The sequence below is a fragment of the Equus caballus genome, chromosome 10 (assembly GCF_041296265.1).
Source record: "Equus caballus isolate H_3958 breed thoroughbred chromosome 10, TB-T2T, whole genome shotgun sequence".
NCBI lineage: Eukaryota > Metazoa > Chordata > Mammalia > Perissodactyla > Equidae > Equus > Equus caballus.
The window spans coordinates 10,727,822-10,742,276 of record NC_091693.1 but is presented as its reverse complement, the minus strand read 5'-3'; the positions used below and the strand labels follow the sequence as shown (position 1 = coordinate 10,742,276).

Here is a 14,455-nt window from a genome sequence, read left to right as displayed (position 1 = left end):
ACGTCATCTTGGTCCATCTTCCCCCTGCCCCTTGACCAGGCATCATCATCTCAATTTTGCAGGTGGGGAGACAGGCTCAGAGAGGTTAAGTGGCTTTCCCAAGTTTACACAGCTAGTGAGTTGGCGGGCAGGATACAGACTGAGGTCCAGAGGGGTGGAGAGGGCTGTGGGGGTGGATGGCCGACAGCTCTGTAAAAGATGTTCGTAAAAGCTGCAGAGACAGTGTGTGTGGGCCAGTCCGCCAGTCCTTGGCTTTGCCTGAGTCCTCCTGGCGCAGAGGGCTCCGCTGCTCCTTGTCCCCGACACCCTTCCCTCTGCACGAGCTGTACTCACTGGCTCATGATTCTTGGCTCCGTCTGTCCCATTTGGTCTCACAGCTTCTTGTCACTTGCTCATGACTGTGTCCCCTGCTTCCTTGCGGTCACTCTGTCACCTGTCCCCTCACACTGCCCCCTTCCTTTCTTCTTGGCGCCTGCTGTCTGTCCTTCGCTCTTCGTCCTCACTCGTTGTCTTGTACTCATGTGAGCTCTTCTCTCCTCACTGTCCCTCACTTGTCCTTCTTGCTGTCTCTTGCTGGTTCACGGAGCGGGTGTCACCGTGTCACTGGGCCAGGTGCCGGGGGCCGGCGGGCAGGGTCCCTTCCTTCCCTCGTCTGGGCCGGGGTCTGACCTCCCCGCCCTCCCCCTCCGGCAGCTGTTCTTCCACTTGTCCCGGGAGCGCGTCTTCACGGAGGAGCGGGCCCGCTTCTATGGCGCAGAGATCGTCTCGGCCCTGGAGTACCTGCACTCTCGGGACGTGGTGTACCGCGACATCAAGGTGAGCCTGCACCCCCAGGGGTCCGCGCTGGCCCCCAGCGCACCCGGGCCCTCTGCCCTCCCTGCCTGGCCTCCCCTTCTCGGGAGGCTCTGTCTTGTCCGTGCGCCTGTGTCCAGCTCCCTCGGGGGCCGCCCCTCCGCCCAGCCCCAGGGGTGCTTCTGCAGCTGGCAGCCTGGGCGGGCCTGCCACTGTCATGAGCGCTCACGCCTGGGCAGCCTCAGGGCGTAAGTTGGTGCAGGTGCTTTAGAAGACGGCCTGGCAGGGTCCACCAGCGGAGGGCGTGCATGTGTGCTGTGAGCCGGGTCCCTGTGTCCACCTCACAGCGTGGACGTGGGTGCTCCCAGCAGCGTTCTTCACACTAACCCCCTACTGGGAGCAGCCCCAGTACCTGCGCTGGGAGAGCAGAGAAAATGCAGCGCGGTGTGTTCACACGCCGGGACCTGCGCAGCCCCGCGCACCGGCGAGGACGGAGTTACTGCTCTCGGTTGGGGGGTTGAGAACAAGGAAGGGGGCTGCGGGGTTCTGAGGGGCTGCTGATGCCCTTTCCTGACCTGGCAGAGGTTACCCGACGGCCCACTGAAGTGCCCCTTTGTGTTTAGTAAAAATGGGAGAAAGAAAGTGTTCCTCACATCTGAGGTTGGAAAGCGCAGCCTGTTGTCGGGGAAGCAGGGGCCAGGCCTGGCTCCCGACTCTCACCGCCTGGCTTTGTGCCGGCTTCCCTGGGGGGCAGCTGGGGGGCGCAGGTGTTGAGCCTCAGAGGGTGAGGGCTTAACCCGGTGCCGGGGGTGTGGCCCGCGGCCCAGCCTGGAGCCCCAGCATGACAGCTGCCACCCCCGGTCACGGCCCCTTTGGGGAAGGGTTGAGGGGTGTGTGGAGTTTCGGGGGGTGGCAGGAAGCCCTGGGAGGACGTGTCCCCGATACAGTGACTTTCCCTATAGCTGGAAAACCTCATGCTGGACAAAGATGGCCACATCAAGATCACTGACTTCGGCCTGTGCAAGGAGGGCATCAGTGATGGGGCCACCATGAAGACCTTCTGTGGGACCCCTGAATACCTGGCTCCCGAGGTGTCTGGGGCTGGAGGTCCAGGGACGTGTGAGGCCAAGGGCGGAGGGGCCCTCAGACCGCTGTGCTTCCCGCGCCCAGACCCTCTGAGGGCAGGGCTCCCACCTTTAGGCTGCCGTCCCCAGCCCCGGGCCCCTCGCAGCTCCTCGGCCCTGGGGTGCAGGCCCGGCCCTCATCGCCCCTCCCCGTCAGGTGCTGGAGGACAATGACTACGGCCGGGCTGTGGACTGGTGGGGGCTGGGCGTGGTGATGTACGAGATGATGTGCGGCCGCCTGCCCTTCTACAACCAGGACCACGAGCGCCTCTTCGAGCTCATCCTCATGGAGGAGATCCGCTTCCCGCGCACGCTCAGCCCCGAGGCCAAGTCCCTGCTTGCTGGGCTGCTTAAGAAGGACCCCAAGCAGAGGTGAGGGCTGGCATCTGTCCTGCCCAGCCCAGTGCCACCTGCTGCCAGTGTCCCTTCCGCCCAGAGGGGACAGCATCCACAGGTGCAGTCGCTCCTGGGTGCGTGGTGTGTGTTGTCCCCACACAGCCTCTGACAGTCCCCACAGCTGGCACTTAGCATTCCTCTGGGGCCAGGCCTATCCTTAGCCCTCTGCCTGCGTTGCCGTGTCTTATGGGGACGCTGAGGAACAGGGCGGCCCCGTGCCTGGCCTAGGGTCACCAAGTCTCATGCGGCAGAGCCAGGATGTGACGTGGCCGTCGCGCCCGCCCTCTCGGCTCTCCTCCTGGACTAGGGGACGAGGGGCCAGGTTGCAGTCTCCCGGCTCTGACCCCGGCCCCGTGAGCTCCCTCCCCAAGCCTCGTTTCCTCTTCTGTGGTCTGTGACCGGGTCAGAGTGGTTAAAGCTGTTCAGGGCCTGCGCTGAAAGCCCGTCTCCCAGAGCCTGGCTGCCCGGGAGGCGGGTGCTCATGGCCGTCTCTGCCCAGGCTCGGCGGGGGGCCCAGCGATGCCAAGGAGGTCATGGAGCACAGGTTCTTCCTCAGCATCAACTGGCAGGACGTGGTACAGAAGAAGGTGAGCACCTGCACCTGCCTGCTGCCCGCAGGTGACCTTGGCCGAGGCCTGCTGTCCTCAGGGTCCTGAACCTGGGCTCCTCTCCTCCGCAGCTCCTGCCACCCTTCAAACCTCAGGTCACATCCGAGGTCGACACGAGGTACTTCGACGACGAGTTCACTGCCCAGTCCATCACCATCACCCCCCCGGACCGCTGTGAGTGCCTGTGGCTCCTCCCCCGTGCGCTGCCTGGCTTGGGGGTGTCTGCTCTCGACCCCATTCTCCAGAAGGAAGCTCGCAGGCCCCCAGATCTGGGCAGCTGACCCTTCGGTCTGCTTGTGGGGCTTTTGCTCTTGGTCCACTGTGGGCCCCGTGGGGTTCCCAGGAGCCCTGACAGTGCGTCCCGGAGCTCAGGGGAGAGGCGTGGCAGGAGCTGCTGGGAGTTGTCAGGGCTGACGTGGCACGTTCTCGGTGGGCTTCCCACGTCGCTTGGGGCTCTGGGACTGTATTGGTCCATTGACTCTACGGCTGGTTGGGTTCTTACTCTCACCTGCCCAGGGCTGGGCTCTGCTGGGGACACAGCAGTGACCGAGACAGCCCTGGGCCCTGCCCTCAGGAGCTCCCAGTCTAGGTAGGGTGACAACCCAGAGGGGTCAGGGCAAGGATGTAGGAATACAAGCCCAGAGGAAATGCCTGACTTGGCCTGTGAGTCAGGGAGGGCTTCCTGGAGGAGGAGGCATGGCAATTGAGACACGTTCCTGGCAGAAAGAACGACACGTGGGATGCCCAGAAATGGGCACATTGTATGTTCAGGAACGATGGGAGCACTGCAGAGGTCCAAGGAGAGGGGAGGGAGAGGGCGTTGGGCCGAGCAGGAGGATCTGGGGGCTGCTGGGAGGAGCGAGGCCTTGTTTCCTGGGGAGCGGTGGAAGGGCTTTGTGCAGAGGAGAGACAGGGCTGCCTCAGGGCTTTAGAAAGTGCCCTGGCTGCGTGTGGAGGACTGTTGGGGGCGGGAGTGGCAGCCAGGGCAGGAGGCTGGGGCAGAGAGGTCCGGGCTAGACTGTGGGGTGGGGGTAAGAGGGGAGCAGAGGAGCCGGGGGTGCTCTGGAGGCTCGCTCAGCCTGGCTCTGCCTGGGGGTGGGGCTGACTCAGGGGCTCTGTCAGGGAGGACCTCACTGAGCCCTCTGTCCCTCTCCTGGACGGCCACCAGCTCAGGGCTTACGCTGGGGGCTGCCTGCTTCCTTCCAGGCGGGGTCCCCCATCCCCCGGCCCCAGGGAGTACAGGCGGGCTGCCGGGCCCTCGCAGGCTGGTCTCCCCAATCTGCTCCACCGACCCCACAGATGACAGCCTGGGCTCGCTCGACCTGGACCAGCGGACCCACTTCCCCCAGTTCTCCTACTCGGCCAGCATCCGCGAGTGAGCGCCCGCTGCCGCCACAGGACGCACGCACGGCCGCCACCACCGCCGGGGGCTTCGTTCTTTTTTTTTTTTTAACTTTTTATTTTGCCTTTTTTGTTTGCGTCCCCATCCCTCACCTCCTTACCCCCATTTCCAGTTTTTTCTTCAGCCCTCTGCCAAACTCCCCTTGCGGTCCCCGCGGCCCTGCCTCCAGGACCCTGTCCTGCGCTCACCTCTGCCAGACCGGGAGTCGCCGCCTGCCCCGGGACCAGCCGTGGGCGCTGAGAAGGGGCCGGTTTTGAGCAGCGTGAGCCCCAGCGGGGCCAGACAGGGGCCTGCATCCGCCGGGTGCCCAGTGACAGCACGCCGGTGCTGCCTTCCCTGCCCCGTCCTTAGGCTCTGAGTGGCCTGGCGAGGGGCAGTCCAGCCCCCTCCCCCACGGGGGCAGAAAAGCAATAATGTCCAGGGCCGGGCGGGGGCCTTCGGAAGCTGTGGGGTCGGGGCTTAGGGCTCCCTCCTGTGGATGGGGCCCAGTCGACCCTGTGGGGGACCAGCGGGGCCCAGAGGTCGGCGCTGCCTCCTGGCCCTGCCTTCCCCCACCCCCCAAGCTGCTCTCCTGACCTGCGGGTGAGGCAGGAGGAACATTTAGGGGCTAGTCCCCGGCCCCCCGCCCCGTGCCTTACCAGGGCTTCCTTCCAGCCGGCCTTACCTCCCACTGGCCCCCGGGCCTGGCCCCATCCCTTCTGAGGGTGGGGCCTGGGTCACCCCCTTCTCTGCCTGGGGCGGAGGGGCGCCAGCCTCGGCTGTTACACATCTCACACCGAGACAGTATTGGGCCCCACAGACTTGGGTCGAGGAGCAGGTGGGGGTGGGGGTCTCTGGTACGTACCGGGGTGGGGGCCTCTGGGAACGGAGGCTCCAGGCCACCTCACCCCTCCCCCTCTCCGGGCCCCACGTTCTGCAGCCTTAAGGTGAACGTGTGTCAGTGCTGTGGGCACTCGTGTGCGTGCCCCGGACTGTGTGTGTCCGTGGGCATCCCTGTGCATCTGGGACACAGGTGCACACGGGTGTGTGTGTGCATGCGTGTTGGGTATGTGTGTGCGAGGGCAAGCGTGTCCCGGCCTCGAGTGTGGTGTGTGTGGGCTCAGGCCCCTGTCCCAGGCCCGAGCATCTCATCCCGTGGGGGAGGGGTGCTGGCCTAGTGGGGGAGCCACGCCTGGGGTCCACTTGCTGCCCTGCCCCCCTCCCTTCCCCTCCCCTCCCCCCCAACATCTCCAGGTGTTTGGAATTTGGTTTTTCTGGTTTTGCTCTCCCCACCTCACCTTCTGTACTAGGTAACTCACAGAGAGACATCCTGGGGTGGGGTGGGGTTGGTTTGGGTGGGTGGGGGTCTTTTTTTCCTTTTTGTGTGTGTCTGTCATTGATCTGACAATTCTCTCTCCTCCCCCCTGGCCTTTCCCCATTCCTCGTATTTGTACGGTACAAGCAATAAAGACACTCGTTTTAGACCGGGGCCCACCCCCCTGGGCCTTTCTTGCGCCCGGTGCTCCATTCACAGGGCCTGTCAGCCACAAGGGGGAGCATGCAGAGGGGATTGGGGAAGGCTCCCAGGCCTGGGGTGGGGCTACAGTGGGCAGACCGTTCCAGACCCTTGGAAGCTGCTTAGGCCAAGAGAAGTGGGTGGCTGTGAACAAGGAGGGTGTGCACTGTGTCGCTGAGCGTGAAAGGGAGCGACTTCATTTCTCCTGGCCCTTGAGCCCCGAGGGGCATTGCCAGCACATCCCCAGCTCTTCACTTAGGCCAAACTGGGGAGCCTCGAGGCCTCCAGGTTCCCATCCAGAATCCTTGGTGTGTCCGTGGGGTTGGTGGTGGTCTCAGCGGGGGCGCCTCAGGTTTGGTTCGAGTCCTGCCAGCTCAGGGCATCCTCGGACCGCTGCCCCTTTATCCAGGGTTCCCACCCTTGCATCACTCCTCCCAGATCCGGGGCTGCCCGCCGAGCCCGGCATGGGCGGAGTCCACGGGAGACTTTGCCAGCAGCTGTTAGGGCTTCACACTCGTGGAGTCTCTGAGATCTGAAGGGCGGGAGGCAGGAAGGTCGGGTCCGCTTGATAGAAACCTGCATTAGCAACAGCCAAGACTCAAGGGATCTTTTGGTTTTTGTTTTTCCTAACTTCAGATGGACTTATTTATTTAATTACGAAAATATGTCCCGGTGGGCATAAAGAAAGGAAAGCCTTTTGCCCTTCCCTCTGTCGCAGCCCTCTGAGGTGACCAGTGCTAGGGTTTCTCTTCACGTCCCACTGTCACTCGGGTCTGCCGTGTGGGGACCTTGCTGAGTCTTCCTCAGTCTGGGGGCGGCTGTCTCCCTTTCCATTGGGGGGGTGGCCCAGCGGCAGTCGGCTGCTTCCCTCAGTGGCACGGGCGTCCGTGGATGGAGCGGTGCCTCCCGTTTCTGTGCGAGGACTTTTCCCAAAGGGGGTTTCAGGTGGAAGTCTTAATAAAATTTTACCAATGAGAAAAATGAAATTTTGAGTCAATCTGTGTTTTGTCACGTGCATGTAGAAAATTTCACAAGTCTTGGTGTGTGTAAAGAATAATGCAGGCAAAGGTATGAGGAGGAAGTCCAGTCCCCGGACCCCAGGGACCTCCGGCAGGAGGACCTGGGAGACAGCCCGTCCCCCTCCCCTTGCGCAGTTTTCTCCCCGTGAATCATGCCACACCCACCTCACCCAGGCTCGCATGGTCGAAGGGTGTGCTGGGCCATCGGAGAAACGAGGTCCTCTTTCGGGCACTTCTCTGCATTCTGGGGACCCCTCGTGGGCATGGCCATCGTGTGTCCCAGCTGCTCCATGAGGCTCCTGGGGTGGGTGTGCCTCAGCTGAGCGAGCTGCCCCCTGGTGAGAATTTGCTTGTTTCCAGGTTTTTTTGTTCTGCCGACACGACTGTAATAAATCTTCATGGTCCATCTTGACCGCCCCGGGCTTTTATTTTGTGGCCTACGTTCCCGGATCGCTGTATTTTAATCTGTGTCTGATAGTTTTCCCCCGAAGTGAGGTGGTTCATGTATTTTTAACTTTAATTTTGAAGTACTTGTAGATTCTAGAAAACTTAGAAACTTTCAAAAATAGTACGAAAATCACTCCAGGAGTGGTGCAGGACATACACGAGATGAGCCCGGAGCATCCTGTGGTGCCCGGATGCGAGGACCTGCTAACCAAACCTCCCCCTCGCCCATGGGCGTGCGAACCGCAGGAGCTGGGGTGGGGGGGACGAGCTCCCGGCGGCAGCGCCGAGAGCAGTTTGAGCAGCAGAGAACTAGTCTTGGTTACACCCGAAGTGTAGAATGAGTGAGGCCATACTGATGGAAGTGACAAACATACGGTGAGAAGACACCTGTGCAGAACTGCAGAGCTTTCCTGTGGATTTCCGCCCTCACGGAGGGGAGCAGACCCCCCACGCCTTAGGTGTGGGCTGCAAAGTGACTTCCTTCCGAAAGTGACTTCCGTGCAGTGTGGCCGGGGGGGAGGCAGCTTTCCCGTGGGGAAGCCCGGCACGCGCCGCTGAGCCGTGGTCAGGCCGCGCCGCGCCGCTGCGTCCTGTGGGCGGCAGGCGCCCTGCTAGGATGCGGTGAGAACCGGGCCCCACCTCTGTCTTCCTGCCTGAACGCGCACCCCAGTCCAATCCGGAGAAACACCGCTAGTTCTCAGAACTGGCCAGGGGGCTCCAAACAAGGCAAGCCCGAGAAACCGTCACCGCCGAGAAGGCTTGAGGAGACCTGCAGAGCGAGTGTAACGTGGGGTCCCGGCATAGAGACAGGCGTTAGGCAGGAAGTCGAGGGAGCTGAAAAAAGCAGGGACTTGAATAACGTATCCCTGTGGGTTCATTAAATTGTGACACATGTACCACTGTCGTGTGAGATGTTAGCAGGAGAAATGGGGTGGGGTATCAGTCTATGTGAATTTTTTATTTAAGAAAAATACAAGGAATTCTCATCCACGCTTCACGCAGGTTCCTCGGGACGTATTACATTTCCTTTAGTCCCTCCCTCTCTCGTCCATGTTGACATGTCACATTGTCCTACAATGAGAACATTCGCTCTCATAACTGCAGTCCAAGCCTCGAGGTCAGGAGGTCAGCATTGACACAGCGCTCTTCCTCCCGACCCTCACAGACTTTGCTAATGGTCGCATGAAAGCCCTTGTAGACGAAAGAAAGGAAAAACTCCTGCCTGGTGACCGGTCCAGGCACGCAGGTTCGAAGCTCCCAGGGCACTTTATTTTGCAGAATGTCCCTCAGGGTTGGCTCCCTGATGTCTGCTCGTGGTTCTGTCGCAGCCATTGGCAGGAATGCCCAGCCACGGCGTGCCCCTCCCACTGCATCCTCTCCAGAGGCACAGGAGACCATCTGTCCCACTCCTGGGGCTGACTCTGACCCCTTGGTTAAGGTGGCGTCTGTCAGGTTCCTCCACTGGAAAGTCACTACTGTCCCTGTGTAGTGAGTGAGCATCTCGAGTGGAGATACTGAGAATGTAAATATCTGCGTTCTCCTCCAGCATTCAGGCAAAGGGAACAGCAAGCATAAAGGTCCTGAGGCAGGCAGCTGTCTGAGGTGTTCTGGGAACATAAAGAGGACAGCGTGTCTCGAGTAAGGGAGGAGAAGAGTGGAAGGAAATGAGGTTAGAGGGGTGACAATGGGCCAAAGGGACTTTGTGGCCAAGATAAGGGGTTTAGGGTTTATTTTAAGTATGACAGGAAGCCATTGGCAGCATCTCACACTCCTCTCTGCTCACTTTTTCAGCCTCGATGACCTCTGAACGCATGAGGAGAGCAAGCTCTTTCCTGCCTCAGGGCCTTTGCTCAGGCTGTTCCCACCCCTTGGAATATTCTCCCCTCTCTTTGTATTCCTGGCTCCTTCTCTTTCAGCTAAGGTCACCTCCTCAAAGAGACCCTTCCAGATCACTGTCTCCAAATTACAGCTGGCCTGTTTACTCATTCATTCAACAAATACTTATGGAGGGCCTACTATGTGCCAGGCCCTGTTCTAGGCACTGAGAATACAGCAATGGAAAAAAAAACCAGACCAGCCCTGCCCTCCTGGGGCTCACATTCTAGTCAGGAGGGAGACAATAAATAGGAAGTGAGTCGGTGCTAAGGAGAGAATAAAGGCAGAGGATGGGGACAGGAAACGTTCAGGATCGCATTCTTCACGAAGGTAACATCTGAGTAAACCCCTTAAAGGAAATGAGGGATCTCGGAGGGAAAGGCATTTCAGGCAGAGGGACCAGCCAGTGCAAAGGCCCTGAGGTAGAAGCATGCCTGGTGGGGGTGGGGATGAGCCAGGAGGCCAGTGTGGTGAGAGAGGAATGAGTGAGGGGGCGACGGATAGGAAATGAGCTCATAGGGGTGTGTCTTGGCTGCGGTGGGGAGAGAGACTATAGGGCCTCGTGGACTTTCAACTGGAGGGAGATGGGAGCCCCGATGGACAGAGGCAGTGTGAGCTGATTTCTTAGGTGTGCACAGCCTCCCTTCTGGCTGCCTGTGGGGAACAGACTGCCGGGGACAGGGACAGGGACAGGGAGGGCAGTGGGCAGGCTGCTGCCCTAGTCCAGCCCTACCACCGGCCCCGGGCCTGATCACCACCTCAGCTCTGGGCCGTGGGCTTGGGAAAGGCAGCGAGCGCGCGTGCTCAGCCCTGGGTCCCCGCCGCGCGGAACGCAGCGGCCCGCCTGAAATCTCCGCTAGGGGACTTCCTGCTCCCCTGTCTTGAGCTTTTGCTGTATTGAGCCCTGTGCTGGACGCTGCAAGACACCATGTTAGAAGTTCTGAAACTTCCCCACTTTACAGCCAAGGAGAGTGGGGCTCAGAGGGGCTGCATCTGGCCATAGAGGAAGCAGCAGGACGAGGATCTGACTCCAGCTGCCCGACCTAGAGGGTCTGCAGGGGGCAGAGCCAGCCTGTGGGACCCGCGCCCCACCCCGCGCACCTGCCCAGCAGAGGCGTGCTCTCGCGCACGCGCCTGGGCGCATTTAAGGCGCGCGCCGCGGGCGCCGCGCTCCGGCGGGAACTGGCGGACGCAGGGCCTGGCTCCCGCCGCCAGCCTGGAGGATGCTGGTGAGATGCGGCGCCGGGGGCCTGCTCCCCCTCGGGCCTCCCTCCCGGCACTGACCCCCCCCAGCCCCTCTCCCTTGCAGAGTCCAGCTGCCCCCCTCGACCCACAGCCTCCGAGCACGCCCCGCGCCGACGGCGTCCCCGCAGGCACGAGCGTCTACGCCGTGCGCCGCCCGGGGCCGTGCGCGCCGCCGGGGCTGGAGGAGGCGCTGAGCGCGCTGGGGTTGGAGGGAGAACGCGAGTACGCCGGGGACATCTTCGCCGAGGTCATGGTGAGCGGGGCGGCGGGGCGCCCCTGCACGGCAGCAGAGGGGTTCAGCTTAGACGAGGCCAAAGCCCACCCGCTCGCCCAACACCCACCCGACGGGCGTTTCCACCCCCTGCCCCCGCCAGCCTCGCTCTCAGCTCTTCCCACGGACGCTCCAGCCCCCGCCCCAACTTCTCGGCTTGCTTTTGGTGGCACAGTCACCTGGGCGGTTTCCATCGCCCGGAGCCCCCTTCCCCGCCTCCCCAAGCCATTTGCAGCCCCTCCTTGGTATTTCATAGCCGCTCGTACTTGTCCCCCACATTTATTCGTTTAACAAATAGCGAGTTGTTAGGTGTTTTCCAGCATGTTCTAGGCGCTGGGGACGCTGTGATGAACAGCATAGTCGGTCTGTCCTCATTGTGGGGAGACGAGCAGGTGTAAGCGAACATTTCAGAAGAGCCACACAGAGCAAAACACAGGCCGGTGGTCCGCAGGCATCTGTCTGGGCTAGGCACCGTCGGGAGGAATACTGAAGGCAGGAACTGATTTAACAAACCTCTGGTGGGCGCCTCTCCCGGCCCGGGGCCTCTGTCCGGAACTGAGCTACAGCCCGGATCTGGGCAGACATCCCCGCCCTAGCCAGGCAAACAGACAAAGCTCCAGAGGAAACACCGGCTATCTCCAGACTGAAAATATTATGAGAATAAAGCGATAAGATAGAGGGATGGGGTGCAAGGAGAAGTATAGAGAAAGTCAGGGAAATTTTAGCTGAGACTTGAATGACCGTGAAGGAGTCAGCAAGGCAAGGAGCTGGGGAAGGACCATTTCAGGTGGAAAGAACAGTATATACGTGCAAAGGCCCTGAGGTAGGAATGAGCTTGGCATCGTCTAAGACCAAAAGAAGGCTGGTGTAGCCAGGGTGTGTGGATTGTGAGGGGACAGAGGGGCCAGGTGATGTTGGAGCAGAGGTAGGGCCTGAGAGAGTCAGAGAGGAATTAGGGTTTTCTCCTGAGGGTTCTGGAAACGATGGAAGGGTTTTAAGCTGGGGAATTCCTCGGTCAGATCTGTACTTTAGAAAGACCCTTCAGAGTGCTCTGAGGGGGATGGGTTGAGGGTTGGTGACCAGGTGTGGAATCTGGGGAGATGCTCAAGGAGGTCCAGTGGTCCTGCGGGCTCGAGAGGGGTCCAGAACAAAGTCCGGGTTCTAGATGCGCACAGGGAAGAGCAGAATCTTTGGACGAGATGTTGGAGGCCAGTTTGGGTGTGGCACTCGTGTGCCATCCGACGGGTGCGAGGAGGCTGCGGCACCCAGGCCTGGAGCCCAGGAGACGAGCCGAGGCACAGGTGTGGAGAGTGAGCCGTCCCTGCCCAACCCCAGGTGTGCCGCGCGCTGCCCCGGAGGGCCCTGCCGAGCACCGTGACCGCGGAGATGCGCGCGCTCGTGGTGGACTGGCTGGTCCAGGTGCACGTACGTACCTGGGGAAGGGGCAGGGCCAGGCCCGCGGCACAGCTTAGGGCCCTGCTGCTCACCCGCGCCCCTTCCCAGGAGTACCTGGGCCTGGCAGGGGACACGCTCTACCTGGCCGTGCACCTGCTCGACTCCTACCTGCGCGCGGGCCGAGTGCGCCTACACCGCCTGCAGCTGCTGGGCGTGGCCTGCCTCTTCGTGGCGTGCAAGATGGAAGAGTGCGTGCTTCCCGAGGTACTTCCGGGGTGGGCCGGGGAGGGTGGAGCTCTGCCTGCTGGCCGCAGTCACGGATTAAACGCCTACTGTGTGCCAAGCACCGTGCCAAGCGAGCGCTTTAGGAACTCTTGGAATGCCAGCATATCTGTGTGAGGCAGGGGACACATGAGCGTGTCCCTTTAACAGAGGAGGAGACTGAGGCCCAGAGAGAGGAAGACATTGGCCCCAGATCAGGCAGTTGGGACTCGGGTTCGGTCTTCGGTAGTTACAGTCCATCTTGAACAGTTACTGTTAACAAGCGTATACTCAGCGCCTTATCAGAGCCGCCTGGTGAAGCAGGGAGAAGTGTCTCCGTTTACGGGTGAGGAAACTGAGTCTCAGCCTCCGTGAATGTCCCTGTCACACAGGGAGTAGATGGCAGGCTTTGAACCCGAAGCCAGGTCTTCCTGACTCCGAAGCCTGTGCGCTCCATGACTTCCAGACGACGCAGCAGTGGCCCCATTTTACAGACCAGGAAACTGAGGTCCAGAACGGGTACTGGACTGAGCGCAGGCGCTGCAGGGCAGGGAGGAGCGAGCCCGGCCCGAGACTCCCCCACCCCTCTCCCCCCACTCCGCAGCCCGCCTCCCTCTGCCTCCTGGGCGCCGGCTCCTTCTCCCGGGCGGAGCTTCTGCGCGCCGAGCGCCGCATCCTGAGCCGCCTGGATTTCCGGCTGCACCACCCGGGCCCGCTGCTGTGCCTCGGGCTGCTGTCCGCGCTGGCCCGGAGCGGCCCCCAGGTGCGCGGGGCGGGGCCCGGGGAGGGGGCGGGGCCTGCGCGGGCTGGGGGCGGGGCCTGACATTCGTCCAGCTGCCCGGGCAGGTGACGCTCCTTGCCACCTACTTCCTGGAGCTGTCCCTGCTGGAGGCCGAGGCCGCGGGCTGGGAGCCCGCTCGGCGCGCAGCTGCGGCGCTGAGCCTGGCGCACCGCGTGCTGGACGGGGCGGGCTCCGGGCCCGAGCCGGCGCTTTACAGGTACGGCCGCGGCCGAGGGGCTCTGGGGCTCCAGGGACCTATCTTCCTGGCCGCTGTCTCAGAGAATGAAAGACAATTACGGGGGAGGAGGGTGCACCTCGACTTGGCTTTTCTGGGTGTGAGAGAATGATGTGTCTGTCTGGTCTGGAGGTGTCTGAGAGCATGGGGTGTTTGTCCGGATTTGGGGACCCTTCACCTCGCCCCAGGGTGGGAGAGAGGAGCTCCCCGGGCCCGGAAGATGCTCTAACTGCGTTGCGGGGTTGAGAAGGAGAGGTCTGTCGGCCTCGAGTCGCCCAGCTCCCCTTCTGGCCGCGAACGGGGCTCCTTTTAGCTGCTCGAGCCCCTCCCCCGTACCCATGGCACCGGGTGGCAGGGTGAATGTCTTTTCTCCCATCCCGTGTCCACGGGGCGGAGCTGGATGTCACCTCGTCCCCAGCCCCACTCCTTCCCTCCCCGCGGGTCCTGGCTCTACCCAAGCCGCGCCCTGCGGGGAGAATCGGGGGTCGTCCCCTCCTCCGCGCCCCCCGGTCGCTCTCTAGATGATGGGCCTCGTGTCCGATCTCGAGAGAGCCCCCGAGCGGTCCTCGGGGACCCAAGTCAACGCGTCTTCTCAGCCTCCGAGGACAGGTCGTGTCCACCGCTGCCACTGCCTCAGTTTCCCCGTCTCCCCGCCGCAGCCCCGCGGAGCTGGGCCCGCTCGAGCCGTGCATGGCCCGCGCCGCGCTCCGGGGTCCCGCGCCCGGCCGCGCCGCCATCTTCCTCAAGTACGCGCGGCCCCAGCGCCGGGGCACCAGCCTCGCCGCCGCCCGCCTGCTCCGCCGCCCGCAGCCCGGGCCTCCCTGAGCCCGGGGACCGCATCGAAGAAGACTCCGTGTGTGTCCGTCTCCCGTTTCAATAAAAGAGTTTTTATTCCCGGCGCTCTCTGTCCTCATTGGTCGAATTCAGGCCCTCCCCCCACTTCTGATTGGTTACTTCCTCGGCCCCTCCTCCCTCTGATTGGATGTTCTCTCCAAGTCCTTTAATGGTTGCTGGGAGACGCGATGTGGATGCCGGACTCGTCCGCGAGGGGGCGCTGGCGGACTTCCGCAAGTACCGCTTAGAGGGATAAAACTGGGATTCCAAACGCA

The 14,455-nt window shown here is 62.1% G+C and overlaps 2 protein-coding genes across 10 annotated transcripts in view; both read left to right on the top strand.

Annotated features, from left to right (window-relative positions):
• The window catches only part of AKT2 (AKT serine/threonine kinase 2), a 47,776-nt gene extending 40,973 nt beyond the window's left edge, over positions 1 to 6,803 (top strand). For all 8 annotated transcript variants that reach the window (XM_023649744.2, XM_070224426.1, XM_005596246.4 and 5 more), the window contains 6 exons: positions 694 to 816; positions 1,755 to 1,883; positions 2,074 to 2,288; positions 2,812 to 2,899; positions 2,992 to 3,094; positions 4,220 to 6,803. In XM_023649744.2, the coding sequence (XP_023505512.1) occupies positions 694 to 816; positions 1,755 to 1,883; positions 2,074 to 2,288; positions 2,812 to 2,899; positions 2,992 to 3,094; positions 4,220 to 4,299 (738 nt within the window). In that variant the 3' untranslated portion in view covers positions 4,300 to 6,803. The remainder of the gene's footprint in view (positions 1 to 693; positions 817 to 1,754; positions 1,884 to 2,073; positions 2,289 to 2,811; positions 2,900 to 2,991; positions 3,095 to 4,219) is intronic.
• A 3,468-nt stretch (positions 6,804 to 10,271) lies between these two features.
• On the top strand, positions 10,272 to 14,239 carry CCNP (cyclin P). 2 transcript variants are annotated; one of them, XM_070224416.1, is made up of 7 exons: positions 10,272 to 10,387; positions 10,468 to 10,656; positions 12,010 to 12,099; positions 12,178 to 12,333; positions 12,935 to 13,093; positions 13,177 to 13,328; positions 14,006 to 14,239. In XM_070224416.1, exons 1-7 carry the CDS (start codon positions 10,382 to 10,384, stop codon positions 14,169 to 14,171), a joined length of 918 nt encoding a protein of 305 aa, XP_070080517.1. In that variant the 5' UTR covers positions 10,272 to 10,381; the 3' UTR covers positions 14,172 to 14,239. The 2 variants fall into 2 exon arrangements, with proteins under 2 accessions (XP_070080517.1, XP_070080516.1); XM_070224415.1 differs by having other exon boundaries at positions 13,165 to 13,328.
• The last annotated feature ends 216 nt before the right edge of the window (positions 14,240 to 14,455 follow it).

Excerpts from the sequence above, each read along its gene's own strand:
- CCNP (XM_070224415.1), top strand. Across the intron at positions 12,334-12,934 it reads AAGAGTGCGTGCTTCCCGAG|CCCGCCTCCCTCTGCCTCCT; the intron begins GTACTTCCGGGG and ends CCCACTCCGCAG. Across the intron at positions 13,329-14,005 it reads CCCGAGCCGGCGCTTTACAG|CCCCGCGGAGCTGGGCCCGC; the intron begins GTACGGCCGCGG and ends TCCCCGCCGCAG.